The 18,206-nt window shown below is 45.0% G+C and overlaps 1 protein-coding gene across 12 annotated transcripts in view; it reads right to left on the bottom strand.

Annotated features, from left to right (window-relative positions):
• atxn7l1 (ataxin 7-like 1) overlaps positions 1-17,745 on the bottom strand; it is a 31,371-nt gene extending 13,626 nt beyond the window's left edge. For 2 of the 12 annotated variants that reach the window (XM_047162263.2, XM_017494405.3), the window contains exons 1-6: positions 17,599-17,745; positions 14,786-14,890; positions 3,844-4,027; positions 3,277-3,728; positions 962-1,044; positions 614-855 (exon numbers count right to left, since the gene is read on the bottom strand). In XM_047162263.2, coding sequence (XP_047018219.1) covers positions 614-855; positions 962-1,044; positions 3,277-3,728; positions 3,844-4,027; positions 14,786-14,890; positions 17,599-17,695 — 1,163 coding nt within the window. In that variant the 5' untranslated portion in view covers positions 17,696-17,745. Of the gene's footprint in view, positions 1-613; positions 856-961; positions 1,045-3,276; positions 3,729-3,843; positions 4,059-6,061; positions 6,088-7,478; positions 7,562-13,449; positions 14,752-14,785; positions 14,891-17,561 lie in introns of those variants that run through there. The other 10 variants (XM_047162265.2, XM_017494407.3, XM_017494409.3 and 7 more) reach the window with 10 other exon arrangements.
• Positions 17,746-18,206: the final 461 nt, after the last annotated feature.

Genomic DNA, 18,206 nt, shown 5'->3' with positions numbered 1-18,206 from the left:
CTGGCCATGCACACCATCTGCATGTTTGATGAAAACATGGACCCAGAAAAACACACTGTAAATGCTGCTGGATCACTTATTAATTCTGCTTCCTTAGGAATAATTAAGACTGATTCCTTCCGGTAAGTATATTGATGATATTTAGCTGAAAACCTGTTTGCCTTTGCCAGGGGGGTAAAAAAAACTTGGTTATGTGGTATGAACATGTGGTATGAATTGAAGAAAGGAGTCCACATGCACAAACCTAAAAAAATGCACTTAAAGGCACTTAAAATATTTGGCATGGAGTCCAAAATCATCTGCGAGAGTCTGTAACCGTGTTAAACATTACAGATAAAGCCTCAGTGCTGTTATTTTTTTCTCCAAGGGAGGCTTTGTTAAATATCCAGGGTTTTTTTAGGTGTGTGGGGGGGGGGGGGGGGGGGGGGGGCAATATTTTCAGTTATTTATTTTCCTTATTTAATTAAAGTATCACTCATTTCAGGTGTTATTTATTTCCTCAGTTTCCTGAGCGGTGTTAACAAGTCTGGAGTTAGCTGGAAGGCCAAAATGCTTCCATGCTAATCACTACAATTTCACAGCGAGTGCATCCTTTACAGCATTTTGTTTGTACCTCTGTAAGTGTGTGCTGGCCAGCCGCAGCTTGAGAGTAGGAGTGGTCTTGCCGTTGTGACAGCCTGAAGGTGTGCTGGAAGGAGCACCGAGTGGCTGGGTCGGATGAGCTGACTGACTACTCGCTGCATCCCTCTTTGGCCCTGCGTCTTTCTCCTTAGCCCGGCCCTTATGCTCAGCCAGAAGAATATCAAAGCCCTTCTTCCGACCCGGGACTGTACGACGATGAGTCAAAGAGTGCGTCTGCGTACACAGGAGTATTATCTTCAGCTTGCCAGAAATCTTTGGTCTTATGAGCACTAAGAACAACATATCCAATATGAGTATTCGACCGAAACATGTAACCAACCTTGCACGTAAGAGATCGAGTGCAAGGCCGCTTGCTCTCTGGATCCATGACTCCACAGTGCTTATTCGGATCGTAGACCCGCCCTAAAATACAAGGCAACAAGTAGAAATGTGACCACTTATATTTCATTTTTTTAATCTGCTGAAATTTGAAGAAAATGTTCAAAACCCTATAAATTCAAAATGTTCTCCGATACACAAAACCTATCCGCCCTTTATTAACCGTAATCTCTCATTACCTGAAGTGGGCAATGACGCTTACACCTGGCTCTGAAAGGCGCCGGCCCGTTTTCATCAAAGTTGTGTAGAAACAAAAGATCTGAGTGCCTCCGAGATACGGGTCAGATTCATTAAGCGGTCGCATGCATACAACACACCCCAATTCACCCTCAGACGCATCTCATTTACATGAAACCACGCCCAAATTTATGCAGGCGTTATGTTTTTGAACCGGTAAAAAAGGAAAGCCCTCGTATAGTTATTCAAGAGCCGACGAAACTGGACGAAATATTAAACCCCAATCGAAATTTTTTCAGCAGATTAAAGTTCTTCTGCAAGTCTTTCACTGAAAACGAATGTTATTATATAGGCGTATACAGACCCTCACGGAATAGTGCTCAGTTTCTTGGTCAAAATCAGGTAGAAAACAGAACCGCCCAGAACAGAAGCTTACCTGCATGAGAACTTTAGTTTTAAGCTTGGTTTTTAGACATTTTAGTCCTGAAATTCAGCTTGAAGGAAAGGTTTATTCATCAAATACAGCCAGGAATCCATCCTGAACAACACAGACTGTATTCTGAGAAGAGGTTTGCTGCATGTGCAACTGTGATTACAAAAATTATTATGGGTCCAGGCAACGCATCACATGTCACCTTAACGACTTCTTAGGATCATACAGATTCTCAACGCCAGGAGAGACGGATTCCACGCTACTTTTTTATACGATATAGATGCCACTTTATGTAAATATGTACAACATATAAGAAATAATACTCACACAGCTGTATTAACAGTAGTAATGTCCGAGGGTGAGTGAAGTTTGGAGAAAGAGTGTTTAACGCTATTAGACTTAATGTTATAATTAGACTCTTATGATTATTCAGCCTACTGTGTACACTTTAGGGCCGGGATTTCAAACTCTAATTCTACCTGAGCGCGTATCTTTTTTGTGAGCCTTTGAAGGACGATAAACTGAGGCTTTTAATTTTATAAATGTGCCCCCCCTCGTTTATTTTCTTTATTAAACGAGATGAAGCACACCAAACTGTAGGTTGTACAGACGTCAAATTTGGTTAACAGGTAATACTCCGTCCCACTACTCAGGCCACAGCAATGAGCGAAAATCACAATTTGGAACATTAGGCTCCACCCACTTAGATTTTGTGGACAGGTGTAAAGTTTGGGGTTTGGTCATCCGTAGGGGGTAGGGTTTCATTTAAATAACGGTTTCTCACGAGACAGGAGTACAACCAAAATTTGGTATGCTGCATCCTGTAAATGAATTTATGATCATTACTAATGATTATTAGCTGAAAATACATGGCTGTCATTGACCAATCAGCTTTTAGCAGGCATCTAACAGGTTTAAAACATTGAGCTATAGGCACAAAACTTAGGGAAAAAACCCCCCAAAAATAACCAACTGGTCTCTTTACCATTGGATGAAACTTGGCACTGGCCACTGGGGGCGCTATATGCAAAGAGTGTTTGGTCCTTATGGATGTAATATTTATTAGTAGTAATACTACTCTATTTACTATACTTGTTATAGTCATTGTTGTAGCTGATATCGATTTCCATTATTTAACTGCAAATCGAGCATTTTCAAACTCCTCTCACTATTAGATTTGACCACGCACAACTTTGATGAATACGGGCCAGTAAGAAGAAGCAGTCGTGGGTTTATAAGGAGCATAAAGCACGAGCAGCTGGGGCTGTTTAATAACACAGCACAAATCAGGCCTGGGGTGAGGCCAGGGCCTGCACAAACAACATATGGAGAGGAAGAGCTGTCTCGTCCAACAAGTCATAAGCGGGAGCCCGTCTACCACCACGGCACTCTCCCCGCTACCTCCCCGAGTTCAGGCTGAGACACAGAGCTGGGTGCGCTGTTTCCTACAACAAAACTTTACAATGAATGGATTATGAGTATTATCAATAACAACAGTCAGAACTGAGCAAACTGACTTTCTTCAGATAGAACTGTTCTATACAGCTGCTTTATGACACTAAAGCAGAACTAGATTGTTAACAAAAGGAAAAAAAGAACTATGAAGCAACAATACTACGGGGGGTAAACTAAGCTGAGCTCCTAACCTGAAACTCTCCTATGACTGCTGCTCTTTGCTCCATTCAGATGTTTCCGTTCTGGTGGAGAGGGTGAGACACCAGGTCTCCTGTCGACTGAAGATGGAGAAGGAGATGTGGCAGGTCTTCTGTCCTGTGAGGACGGAGACGCGGTGAGCCGCTTGTCCAAGGGAGACGACTGCGACGGGCTTGGCCGCCTGTCCGTCAGCAACGGGGGTGTGGTGGAGCGCGGGGTGATGATACCCCGGCCATTCACAAGCTTTTCCTGGTTCCTGCATGATGCTGGTGATGTAAGGGTGGACTTTAGGGAGGAGGAGGATGGTGAGGAAGACGCGGAGGATGAAGAGGGGACAGATAGTGATGACCCAGCTGCGGATGGTGTAGAGCTGACTTTGATTTGTGCTCCCTCTGAGCGGCTGAAACAGGGCATCTTCTCCAGGCTCACCACGGGTAAGGACACGCTGCAGAAAGGTAGGGAAAGTGACATTTTAATAGATACAATATCTAAGCAGAATTATAAGGTTCATGTGGGAATATTTCATGAGTGTAGGTGAGGAGGAGGTTCAGGGCACCGACCAGGCTTTTGTTCGAGCTCCTTTGGGCGGGTAGACGGCGAGTGGGGCTTTGTTGAAGCGAGAGTGCGGGTAGTCGCGAGGCACACGAAATGGCAAAGGCTCTACTTCACTCTGACTGAGAGACATCTTAGCCTTCAGGGGAACCAGAGGGGCTCGTGAACCACTTGCAGAACCGTGTCTCCTCTCTGTAGAACATATATGTGTAGATAGAGGATACTGCATAAGAATGAAAAAACAAAAATAAAGATGAAGTCAACATAACTATGCAAGAACCAATAAGTGCTTGAGCGCTCAGGCAGCAAACAAGCTCTCGCAGTCACATTACGGATTATAAATTAATACCAAAGGTACTGTGAAACCGTTGGTATGACTGTTAAACAAATTCAGTTTGGAACATTCAGTCTGAAAAGCAAAGCAAGACCGGAAGCCAAGAGTTTGCCTTTTAGTGGAAATAAGACATTTTTATGTATTCCAACCCACTGACTTACACGTTCTAATGAATAATTCATTACTTTAAAAGGTGAAACTACTGAACTTATTTAAAACAGTCCACTAGGATTTATAATGCATTTGGTTTATACGTACACTCACCATTCACTTTAACCAGATCGCCTGTTCATTCACGCAGTTATCTAATCAGCCAATCCTGTGGCAGCAGCACAAGACAGAAAAGCACGCAGATACAGGTCACGAGCTTCAGTTAATGCTCACATCAAACACAGAATGGGGAAAAAGTGGGATCTCTGAGACTTTATGTTGGTGCCAGATGGGTTAGTTTGAGGATTTCAGAAACTTCAGTTTATAAACTGGTGTGAAAAAAAAACGCCCGGTGATGAGAGAGGTGAGCGGAAAATGGCCAGGTTGATTCTGTGCCCATGATCGCCTCAGATTCTTGTTCTTGTTCGACAGGAGTGGAACCTGATGTGTTGTGCATGCTGAGATGCTTTTCTGCTCACCACGGATGTAAAAAGAGTGATTATATGAGACTTCCTGTCAGCTCAGACCAGTCTGACATTCTCCTCCGACCTCTCTCATCAACGAGGCGTTTCCACCCACAGACCCGTCACTCACTCAATGTGTTTTTTGTTTTTCGCACCATTCTGTGTAAACTCTAGAGATGCTGTGTGTGAGAATCCCAGATCAGCAGTTTCTGAAATACTCACACCGGCTCAAGTGGCACCAACAACCATGTCCACGGTTACAGAGATCACACTGTTTCTTCATTCGGATGTTTGTTGTGAACATTACCTCAAGCTCTTGACCTGTAACTGCATGATTTTTTTTGCGCTGTGCTGCTGCCACATGATTGGCTGATTATATAACGGCACGAATGAACAGGTATTCCTAATAAAACGGACGGGGAGCATTTGTGTTTATATATACACAAAATACGCACAATTTTTTTTTCATTTATATTGGAAATAAACAACGTTTTAGAATGTTTAAATATTTCAAATAAAGGGAATAAAATATTTTGAATATTTAATATTCACGATTCTGCACTATTTCCAAGTGTCTATTTAAACGTAAGAAAATACGTGACATTGGCCATGTCAACTGCTTCGTATATTTCAGAATTTCTACTTTTTTTACTTATAATATCTAGCAATGTTAAATTTGGAGGGGAAAAAAACTGTTTGATAAGAAAAAAATTGCGCTATTGAATGTTTTCCATCAATTTAAAGGTGCAATAGCCTTTTTTTGTTTTCATTTCTTACTAGTAAGTGGACATGGAAAATGTGGAAAAATGTAGAACGTGTTAAAAAAAAAAAAAAACGGTTTAAGCCGTGGCTTCAGCACTAATGCACTATGTGGTTGAGGAAACCCATTTGGAAATCTGCCTTCCGGTCTGGAATGCGTGTTTATGTTTGGAAGGACTCCTGACAATCGTTTTATAGACACTCCCAACGCCCCCATCTCAGTCGACAACCAGCATGCGCCTAGCACAAACAGGTAATTCTCCTGTAGGCAAAAAAATCACCGTTCATGACAGTCCTTGCTAATTAGTGTGCTAACTCCAGTTGAACCATTATAAATTTTGGGGGCGGAGCTGTGTGAACATGGGTGAGAATGGGAAGTGGGCTCAACGAGTGAAAAAACTGATTCAGCTCTGTTAGAGACCCGATCTCTAATCATATTAAGAAATATTACCTAATGAACCGCTTAGTGAATGACTTGGGCCTTAAATGCATGGAGGATTCACACATATTCATACATACCTTGAGTTGTTAAACTCTTCGACAATCTTCAAGAACGTTTTATGACCAATAACCATGTAATGAAATAAAATGTATTGTTATATTTTAATAAGTGGTTTGTTATTATGTAACACAAAATTGTTTAAAAGCACAAAAGGTTGAAGAATAGTCGAGAAGTGGGTACCTATGTGGGAAAAAGGGATGAGGGGTTGGTACTAAATGGTGAACACATATAATATCTGTTCTGTGTAAGATAACATCTGTACACATACAGTCCCCATCCAAAGGTACTGGAACAGCAACGCCAATTCTCTTGTGTTTGATGCACAATGAAGCAGCCATACAAGCCCAAGTCATGACACCACCTCCACTGAGCATGACCGATGATGTTTTGGATCATGAGCAGATCATTTCTTTCTCCACACTTTTGCCCATCTGTCACTTTTGTAGAGGTTCATCTTGGTTCCAGAACTTCTGTGGATCGTCTCTGTGAATTCTTTGTGAATTCCAGTCTGGCTTTCTGATTCTTACTGCTGATGAGAGGTTTGTATCTTGTGGTACAGTCTCTATATTTCTGCTCTCTAGGTCTTCTTCCAACGGTGGATTGTGAGAGCTTCACCCTTCCCTGTGGAGGATGTTGGTGATGTCACTGACTGTTGTTTTTGTGGATTTTCTTCACAGCTCTCACAATGGTTCTGTCATCAACTGCTGTTGTTTTTCTTGGCCGACCCGCTCCATGCCTGGGTGTTAGTACACCAGTGGTTTCTTTCTTTTTCAGGACGTTCCAATTTGTTGTATTGCCTATGCCCAATGCCTGTGCAATGCCTCTGATGGATTTTCTCCCTTTCTTCCCAATAGGAAATCTCCCAATTTTCTCCGATAGACAGCTCTCTGGTCTTTATAGAGGTTTATGCTTTTAACAACAAATGCAGTCTTCACAGGCGAAACCCAGAGCTCAAACCAAGAGTAAACATTCAGAGCTATTAATTGTTTACACAATCAGTTTAACAGGGCACACCTGGGCAACAAGAAACACCCGTCATTCACATGTTGCAATATTTTTGATCAATCGAAAAATGGGCGATTTTAAAAAAATGTATGTTTCTAAGTTGTTTAACACGTCCAGATGTAAATATGAGGAAATGAAAGCTGGAATTCTGATCTATCGTCTCATATTCATCTTTTGAGCTCAGACCCAAACATCTTCAGTGTGTAGCAAAAAAAAAAAAAAAAAAAAGGATTGGCCTTGACGTTCCAATACTTTTGGAAAGCACTGTATCTATATACATACAATCCACACTTTATTAGGAACACCTGTACACATGCTCATTCATGCAATTACATTAGCATTTGCAAATATCAGCAAGTGAACTGAGGTTGCATTCAAAGGGACGGAAACGGACGGAGTACCCTTGCGGAGCGGTACTGCTGTACTTACGATTCTTGCTGTGCATGGTTTTGAAGGCGTCGTGGTGGGGGCGGCTATCCTCTCTACTCACTGTACAACTGTTCCCCCAGTACCTGTGAGTACACAGGTGTAGAAACTAGTTAAACCCACAGACAACACATACACCCACAAACACCGTAAAGGCTAAACTTCCATTTAGATGCTAGCTGCTAACTACATTAGATGTTAGCTGTTGGAGTATACTGTTTACAAAACACACTGTAAGAGATAACAATGCTGCACTCCACTAAAGCTCGTAATTAAGGACTATGTCCTACAACTAAGAGGAAAAAAACCACAAAGAAAAGTCGGAATTCCTACTCGGGAACAGTCTCCCAAACCCCAAGTGCAGCAAGTGACTGACTATACAATTCACTGCCTTGAGAAGGTTGATATACTCCGATCCCATAACATTAAAACCACCTGCCTAATATCGCATAGGTCCCCCTTGTACCGCAAAAGAGCTCGAGTCATGGACTCCACAAGACCGCCGAAGGTGTGCCGTCTTATCTGGCACCAAGACGTTAGCAGCAGATCCTGCGAGTCCCGTAAGTTGCCAGGTGGGGCCTTCCTTAGACCACTTTTGGACGGTACTAACCACTGCATACCGGGAACACCCCGCAAGACCTGCTGTTCTGGAGATGCTCTGACCCGGTCGTCCCACCATCACAATTTGGCCCTTGTCAAAGTCACTCAGATTCTTACACTTGCCCATTTTTCCTGCTTCCAACACGTCAACTTCGAGAACTGACTGTTCACCTGCTGCCTAATAAATCCCACCCCTCGACAGATGCCACTGTAATGAGATAATCAATGTTCTCTTGATGTTCTTGAGCTCAATGTTCTCTTCACACGTCAGTAATTTTAATGTTATGGCTGACTGGTGTACATCACTCATCACAGTGAGCTCGCTAGCTTGTCACTAGCAATAGATGAACATGGAGGTGTCCATGTTTTTTCCTATTTTGCAGCTTGAATGCATGGGTCGAAAATGACGAAATTCAAACATCCCACTTCTGAGAGAAGTCAAATGCTTCATGAATATGCATTACCAAAGCCTGTCATGGGTCAGTGGGGCGATTCAGACAGACAGACAGACATGGTGTATCATGGTACGAACAAAGGAGATTTCTGAGGACTTCAGAAAAAGAGTTGTTGAAGCTCATCAGGCTGGAAAAGTTTACAAAACCATCTCTAAAGAGTTTGCACTCCACCGATCTACAGTCAGACAGATTGTGTAGAAATGGAGGAAATTGAACACCATTGTTCCCCTCCCCAGGAGTGGAGACCAACAAAGATCACTCCAGAGATGTGCAATAGTCCATGAGGTCACAATGGAAACCCGGATAACTTCTAACCATCTAAAGGCCTCTCTCACTTTGGATAATGTTAAAAAAAACATTAGCCAATGTGAGAGAGGACTGAAAGCCACTGATCTCCAAAAAGAACATTGCTGCCCTTCTGCAGTTTGCTAAAGATGGTATCGTGGTTTGGGACTGTTTTGCTGCATCTGGTCCAGGACGACTCGCCATCACTGATGGAACAATGAATTGTGAATTATACCAACAATCTCTAAATGAAAACATCAGAACATCTGTCCATGAACTGAATCTGAAGAGAAAGTGGGTCATGCAGCAAGACAACGATCCTAAACACACGAGTCGTTCTACCAAAGAACGCTTAAAGAAGAATAAATTAATGTTTTGGAATGGCCGAGTCAAAGTCCTGACCTTAATCCAGTAGAAATGTTGTGGAAGAACCTGAAGCGAGCGGTTCATGTGAGGAAACACACCAACATCCCAGAGCTGAAGCTGTTCTGTACTGAGGAACGGGATAAAACTCCTCCGAGCCGATGTGCAGGACCGATCAACACTTACCCCTAACGTTTATCTGCAGTTATCACTGCACAAGGGGGTCACACCAGATACCAAAAGCAGAGGTGCACATACTTTTACCCCTCACAGATATGTAATACTGGATCATTTCCCTCAATAAATAAATGACCAAGTGTAATAGTTTTGTCTCTTTTGCTTCATTGGTTTATCTTTATCTGCTTTTAGGAAAATCTGATGTTTTATGTCATATTTATGCAGACATTCAGAAAATCCTAACGGGTTCACAAACTTTAAAGCACCACTGAACATCATGCTAATTTTCAATCAACTCAAATAAACATATTAGAATACATACATGAATTCTATATATACCTATATACAAACTTAAAAAAATAAAAAAGTGACACAACCGACTGAAAAAACAACACTTTAACAACACGAATCTCTCAGCAGACATCAAACAACATACCGATGAGTGACAAATCAGAGAAGGGGGTCACCCCAAATCAAAACATAGTTATTCTGACTGAGCATCTTTATTCCGCGATGAAGATATTTCTATCCTGATGGGCGTGGTCTCTTCCAGGATGAACATTTCCTCATCCACAAGACATGAGGGCTCACTGATGAGAACGTACATGATGTAAATCACATGCTATGGTAACTTCCACCCAATTTCAGCCCAACCGAACACCAAAAACAGCTTTAAGGAGTTTGGATTGTGTTAAGTTGACGAGTGGGTCCCCCCTCAACCTGAACATGTTAAACCATTAGCTATAATTTAGGCAAAATAAACATAGTCTAATACCTTTCAACTCTCAAGAAACCACTCTGACTGGCCTCTACACCTGTATCCTTTCTTGTGGATGATCTTAGAAACCCCAACTAGCCTAACATGTCTTGAGCTAGCACAGCTCAGCTAGCTGGTGAACTAACTTGCATTTGTCACACGTAGACAGAAGGGACATTTCAGTAGAAAGCCAATTCGGATCATCCAATTACAACAAACGTAAAGACAGTCAATCGTGAATGATTAATGACAACACCTCACGCTGATGTTCACGCTCTCCGAATCAGTACGCAGTGGAAGCTTTAATTAGATAAATCTGATTACTGTGTTGGGATCTGAGCCAAAAAAAAAAAAAAGAAACCCAACATCTATTTGGTCAGAATCTGCCGCGAGAGGAGTAGTCACGTATATTCCTTAATTGATGGGCCGGCCCTGATTACTACTAAGACGCAGCACACTTGCAAAACATAATAATAGTTCACCGCATTGTGGCAGCTGCCAGAGTGACGCCAAACCCAGACATTCTTCTTTTTTTTTTTTGGACAGCGTGCCTCAGCCAAGAGCGCTTGTGCTGTGTGTAGTAGCGGTGTTGTTCGTATTCTTGAACAGAAAATGAGAGGGGCCCTGGGGAAGACTCGTACGCCAGCGAACCACTGAACAGACACAAACCTCACTCGAGTGCCGGCCCACAGACAATGATGTGACCTCTGACCTGTGTTGGGATTAGTGGGCGGCACTAGGGGTGGGAGATATGACGATTTTTGATGGTGAAGGATTAAAGTATTGCAAGAATATTGTGAGACTTAAAGACCGTTGAGCTGAAAAGGATCAGACATGGCATCCCGAGTTGTTTTACTCGATTTGCTAGTCCGGCTCACACTCTAGGCAGTTCCTTGGCTTACATTTCCCCCTCGAATTCGTGTAGCATGGCTGACAAAAATAAATAAATAAATAAAAATCAACATCATTTATATAGAACTACTGGATTTTAAACAACGGTTGTTTTCAAAATATGCAAAAGCAAGATTTTCTTGCTTTAACCAGCGAGAAAGCATCGCAAAGAGTGTGCTGAAAGCCAACGACACGGAGTGCAGGCGAGGGTAACACTGCCTCCTCCAGAAGCCCATCTTAAAAATAGTTTTACAGCTTCTAATAAAATAAAATGAAATAATACTGAGGGGTACAAATATAAACTTATGTAAGTATTTATTACGCACTATTTTTTACTGCACAGATAACTAAACTCCAGTCCTAAATGAATAATATATATTCCGGGGTGTGTGTGTGTGTGTGTGTGTGTGTGTGTGTTGGGTTCTTTTCAGTCTTATATAATTGAACAGTTGTGTGAAGTTTTAGTCTGAAGTTTATATTTGTAACACCCGGTTTGTGGATTTTATTTTAAATAAACAATAAAAAGGGTACTGGAAGTTTGCCCCGCCCCCATCCGATTAATCGAGAAAATAACCTGCCAATTAATCAATTAGGAAAATAATCGTTAGGTGCAGCCCTAAATTAAACTAAATCTTTTAAGCAACTTTTTCAGAAAGAACTGTTTATATTTTGTTGAGAAATGCAATTTCAAATTTGTCTGGACAGGGTACTTTGGGTACTAGTGTGTAAGTACTAAGGGTACCTAAGGTGTGTTTAGATCATTTGGTTGTTCGGTAACTTTGCAAAACAGAATTAAAAACCTGAAAATCATGATGGTGTTGTGGATGGTCGTGCAGCCTATAACAGAAAGGTGATGTGATATTTTGGGCAGATGGCGCTCCGCTGCGTGAGCACACGCCGCAGGGCTGTACATGGGTCTGAAGCAGCTGGAGCTGTGTGGCTCAGAGGCCACCTCCTGCTCAGAGGTGCTGTAGTACGAGTCAAATCGAAGTGATCTCCAAGCCTAGAGTTCCAGAGTTACGTCCTCTGTAGGACGTATTTTCCCGGGTTATGATCAGCAGACTCGGCCCTCTCTCTGACAGGAACATAAATAACACAACACCCCCGAACTAGGGGTCATGAGCGAAACGCCTCTTTTCTGCTCTTTACTCGTCCAATAAACATTCCGAAGCGCACTCTCAGTAGGACAACACATTCTGTGTGCTAAGATTCTGAAATGGTCCCAGTGAAAAACGCCACGTCTAACAGAAGAGCGGTTTCAGACGTGTCTCGTGATCCGGATACGGTGCGCTAACGTAGGAGTTCAGCGATAAACCCGTTTCACATCTGAGCGAATGCCTCCATCCAGCTACCTCTCTGAGCAGGAACGCTGTGCGGGTTAAACAGCCGAAAGATTGTTGTTGTTTTTTGTAATAAAAATGACAAACTCTAGAAGAAGAATTTATAAGGTTTTCTGCAGTCTACATAAACACATCGCCCAACTTATTTCTAACGGTTTTCTTTAAACCTACTTTTTTTGTTGTTGCTTAGTGTTTGTTAGGAAATCTGCATGCACATCATGACTCTTATTGTGTACGGGAGAAACGTCCTGAAAGATCCCGATCTCGATCCCGATCTCGATCCCGATCTCGATCCCGATCTCGATCTCGATCCCGATCTCGATCCCGATCTCGATCTCTTCCTGGTCTCGCGCGACCCTCGTTCCTACTCAGTAGAGCACCAGTTTATCTGGATTTTGTTCGAATGTTCACGCTTCTGTTTCGTGCCAAGGTACCGTTCCTGTTTTATTTCATTTTTAAACCTAATCGAGTACGTTGGATTCAAAATGGGTTTAAAAAGCTACCGTAAATAAACTCATTTCTAAACATCTGACAACAAAAAACACAGACTGATACCGCCAAATACTTTTGATATCTTGCAAAAAAACCTTTGTGTGTGTGTGTATATATATATATATATATATATATATATATATATATATATATATATATATATATATATATATATATATATATATGTGTGTGTGTGTGTGTGTGTGTGTGTGTGTGTGTGTGTGTGTGTGCACTTAAGTTAGCATTAGCGTTTGTGCCCAGCAGGCCACAGAAACCAGAAACACATCAACCGCACCACATATGCTCATAAATGTCTCTCTCTCTCTCACACACACACACACACACACACACACACACACACACACACACAGTGATCAGCTGCCTGTTTACATCCTGTCGGCAAACAGCAGGAAGACGACCGCCAGCTAGGCCTAGCCCTGCCCCGGTACACACACCATGCAGGCAGACACACACACACACGCACACACACACACACACGCACACACACACGTTCAGACCAAAAGCAGCATCTTCTCTGTCAGCAGCCATCAAGAACAAAACACAGAGAGAGAGAAGCAAAGAGAGGAAAAGAAAAATGGAACAGCGTGTCTTACAAACTGGAAGTGTTTCTCTCTCCCTCTCTCTCCCTCTCTCCTGTGTGTGAGCCGCAGTGTTGGAGTTGAATAGCCGGGAGTCGGTGACCCCTGTGCTGTGCCCCGAGAGCCTGGCAGCTGCATTGTGCCTCACTCCTGTCTCAGCCTAGTGCCCGGGGAGGAGCGGAGGCACTGGGACACACACGGAGAGAACCTTTCCACGACTGCCCCTCCTCCTCCTCTTCCTCCTCCTCGCCAGAGCTACAGCCAGCAGGGGGCGTGTTCTCGACGTGCGCAGATGAAAGTTTCCATGCGTGTCACCACCTACTGCACAGACAGCAACGCTCTTGCCAGCGCACGTGAGCAGGGCACAAGACCAGAGGCAGATGTGAGCCGAGCAGAGCAAAAAGCGAAAGTAAACAACGAGACACTGTGAGAAACACTCGCTCACCCTCTCTCCATACAATGACATACGCTCCGCTACAAAAAACTCAACTGAACACTCAGATGTGGGCTGGCCTTCAGAATAAACACACATTTCCCATGGAGAAAACAACATGAGCGTGAATATGATTTACACGTGCCCCACACAACTCCTCCACACAGAGAAGGGTGTATGTCTGGCTTCTTATCGCCCTGGGCTCAGCAGACTGACGCAAGAGGCTACAACCCCGGTCCAAACCACTCGACAGAACCTCTTTCTTTTTAAAGAAAAACTACAAGATATTTAACAGGGTGCAAAACAGAGCACTACAAACGCCCGGGTTCAAGTCAGACCGTGTGGCTGAGCGATACGACAGTAATATCACACAGCACTGCGATTCTAAACGCACCAGATCACAGCGTGCAGCGTTTTCCACAGAAGCTTTATTAATCAAGTACAAAAAAAAAATCAAACGCTTCATCAGCTTAGAATTGAAAAAAGAAAACCATTCAATGAGGAATAAAAAGAGATCACATCCGGATTTTGAGAAAAGCTTACTACGACGTAACGTCTCACGATATCGATAATTATCTGCTCGTACCGCCCCGCTCTATTAGACAGGAACATTATTAATAATCGATCGAGCGGACACGGACATTTACAGCATGCGGCACGGATGTGTTTTCTTTTCTATTTTATTTGAAATGGATGTGGCTGGTGATTGGCTAGTTATTAGAGCCAGGCTTTTTTTTGATTCCGCCAACACAACACATTCAACTCGAATATTTATCATTATTCCAGACTAGAGATAATAAGAACCGGATAATAATATACACGTTTTGAGAGTACGGCGTGTCCCGTCACTGTGACAAAATGGCCGCCACGTTGCTGTAGAGATAAACCGCCTGCTCGGTGTTTGCTCCACGGACTTACCGTAACGGTTCGGGAAGACCACGAGTTTAACGACTGGCCCGCAAACATTGCATACGGCGTGAGAGACGTGCTCACAGGTTGGGATCTGACCATACACGTGCATATCTATGGGAAAGAAAGAAAGATGATGAGTTAGGACATGACGCTGCTGTCCCAGCTACACAACACAACATCTGCGCATGAATCTCACATCTGGAAATAAAGCCAGATTACCGCTTTAATATTAGAAGACATGGTTTTAATCAGTAACCTGCACTTTTACATGGAAATATTAGTTCAAGCCGATGGAGTGATATTCATGCTTAAACTGCACTACAGCAGAATTGATTACATTCTCCGAGCATCAGCAGATAAAGGGAATATTATTATCAGTAGTCTCCTGTTGAGAGCAATAAAACTAGTGTCATTAGATGGTTATTAATAGAGATCGAACCAATCTGATAACCTGTATCTGTAACTGGATGAGACTAGAGAAATATGTTTTGGGGCCAGACAAGGAGAAGTGTGTACTGGACGCATATAAAAAGAGACCGCAGTCTCTGCCATGCTGCGCCTCGCAGTCCTAACATCGACCCGAGTACACATCAGGGGGAAACTACAGTCGAAGACACTCTTACACACACAAACACGAGAAAATACATGTATTTACAACGGCACAACAGAAACCGCCTTCAATTCCGCCAGGGAAAATAATAACAGTGTAGTTTATGGCCGCTTGCCTAACGAGCGCTGCTGCCAGAACACAATCTGAGAAAAACGGTGTTTTCTAGCTTTTTGCTGAGTGAGATATGGACAGACGGAGTGTTCCCCAGCAGCTGGACGAAGCCAAGCCAAATGCCATGACCAGGCCTGTCCACACTACTGAGATTATTACACCGCGCTTACAGCAGACAACACAACCTCTTATATAAAATAACACTCCAAAGAACACGCCGTTCCCAACACGCAATCACTCGTCACCGCCGTCCCCAACGCCCCAATCACTCGTCACCGCCGTCCCCAACGCCCCAATCACTCGTCACCGCCGTTCCCAACGCCCCAATCACTCGTCACCGCCGTTCCCAACGCCCCAATCACTCGTCACCGCCGTCCCCAACGCCCCAATCACTCGTCACCGCCGTCCCCAACGCCCCAATCACTCGTCACCGCCGTCCCCAACGCCCCAATCACTCGTCACCGCCGTCCCCAACGCCCCAATCACTCGTCACCGCCGTCCCCAACGCCCCAATCACTCATCACCGCCGTCCCCAACGCCCCAATCACTCGTCACCGCCGTCCCCAACGCCCCAATCACTCGTCACCGCCGTCCCCAACGCCCCAATCACTCGTCACCGCCGTCCCCAACGCCCCAATCACTCGTCACCGCCGTCCCCAACGCCCCAATCACTCGTCACCGCCGTCCCCAACGCCCCAATCACTCGTCACCGCCGTCCCCAACGCCCCTATCACTCGTCACCGCCGTCCCCAACGCCCCAATCACTCGTCATCGCCGTCCCCAACGCCCCAATCACTCGTCATCGCCGTCCCCAACGCCCCAATCACTCGTCATCGCCGTCCCCAACGCCCCAATCACTCGTCATCGCCGTCCCCAACGCCCCAATCACTCGTCATCGCCGTCCCCAACGCCCCAATCACTCGTCATCGCCGTCCCCAACGCCCCAATCACTCGTCACCGCCGTCCCCAACGCCCCAATCACTCGTCACCGCCGTCCCCAACGCCCCAATCACTCGTCACCGCCGTCCCCAACGCCCCAATCACTCGTCATCGCCGTCCCCAACGCTCCAATCACTCGTCATCGCCGTCCCCAACGCCCCAATCACTCGTCATCGCCGTCCCCAACGCCCCAATCACTCGTCATCGCCGTCCCCAACGCCCCAATCACTCGTCATCGCCGTCCCCAACGCCCCAATCACTCATCACCGCCGTCCCCAACGCCCCAATCACTCGTCACCGCCGTCCCCAACGCCCCAATCACTCGTCACCGCCGTCCCCAACGCCCCAATCACTCATCACCGCCGTCCCCAACGCCCCAATCACTCGTCACCGCCGTTCCAACGCCCCAATCACTCGTCACCCAATGTTCTATTCCAATAAAACTCTATTCATTTAATTTTCTATTCTAAAAAACTTCCCTCTTCCTATAGCCTCTTTTGTAAGTTGATATGCACATGATCATGCTGAAGCCATGAATATGCCAAGTAGTCCGTGACGTCATCTACAGACTTTTTGAGCGTGCTTGAGCTACTTTCCCCTGAATACAGTGAGACACTGACTGATAACTGAAGTCCGCAGCAACATGTCAGTGCCGCGCGCGCGCTCAGTGTCAGGAGAGAGGAACGCCCACTGGCATGACAGCTCACTGTTCCCCCACGGAGTTCTAACACCTTCCTGCGCTCGCAAACCGATCAGCAGTGTCGTAAACACACCAACACGTCGCTCTGTTCCCCTCAGCGACGGAAGCAGATAAAGTCGTGGCACGCGCAACTTCAACTAATAGTAGCTAGGTGGCTGTCTCTATCAGGCGAAGCGATTGTGCACGGCGTACACACGCACGCGCGCGCGCGCACACGCACGGGCCAAAGTTGGACATACTCGCAGTGGTGTGTGTCACTCACACGCGCATCGACAGGGTAGAAGTAAGGCATAAGCGCGTGAAGGCGACATGGCGGACGGGGCTGTGTGTTGAAGCCGCTCTCAGATACGTGCAGGACACGCAGCTATACGCGCAATCTCCGTAGGTAAAAAAACATAATCGATAACAAGTGCAAAACATACGTTAAATGCGGAGAACAGGACGACGGCGTGCACCTACTGTCCGGGGAGAGGAAGTCTGCCGCGCTGCTGAGGACGGGACGCGATTTGCTGGTGAACGGATCCGGACTTTGTAGTTGGCGAGCCAGCGTCGCCATTGCTCTTCCTTCTTGTTGCTCCCCCCCTTTTTTTCCTTCGCAGCCAGCCGAGCCAGAGTGGCGAAACGCGTGACGTCATACTCGGCTCTGCTCGGCTGTGTTCGGCCCTGCTCGGCGCTGCTCGTCACTGCATCCAGTTCATTCATGTGATAAAAACTTAACCCGAGTGTAGATATCCACAAGCAGCTTCACTCAATGAACAAATACTTGACTGGCTGCATGCTATGTTGCCAAAAGTATGTGCACCCCTGACCGTCACACCCACATGTGCTCCTTCCACAAACTGTTCCCACAACGTCTGAAGCACACAATTGTATAGAATGTGTTTGTACGCTGTAGCATTACAGTTTCCCTTCACTAGAACTACGAGGCTCAAACCTGTTCCAGCATGACAATGACCCTGTGCACAAAGCGAGCTCCATGAAGACGTGGTGTGTTAGGGTTTGGAAGAAGGTGGAGGAACTCGAGTGTCCTACACAGAGCCCTGACCTCAACCCCACTGAACACCTTT

The sequence above is a fragment of the Ictalurus punctatus genome, chromosome 19 (genome assembly GCF_001660625.3).
Source record: "Ictalurus punctatus breed USDA103 chromosome 19, Coco_2.0, whole genome shotgun sequence".
Taxonomy (NCBI): domain Eukaryota; kingdom Metazoa; phylum Chordata; class Actinopteri; order Siluriformes; family Ictaluridae; genus Ictalurus; species Ictalurus punctatus.
The sequence above is the reverse complement of the archived record's forward strand: the minus strand, read 5'-3'. Positions and strand labels throughout refer to the sequence as shown.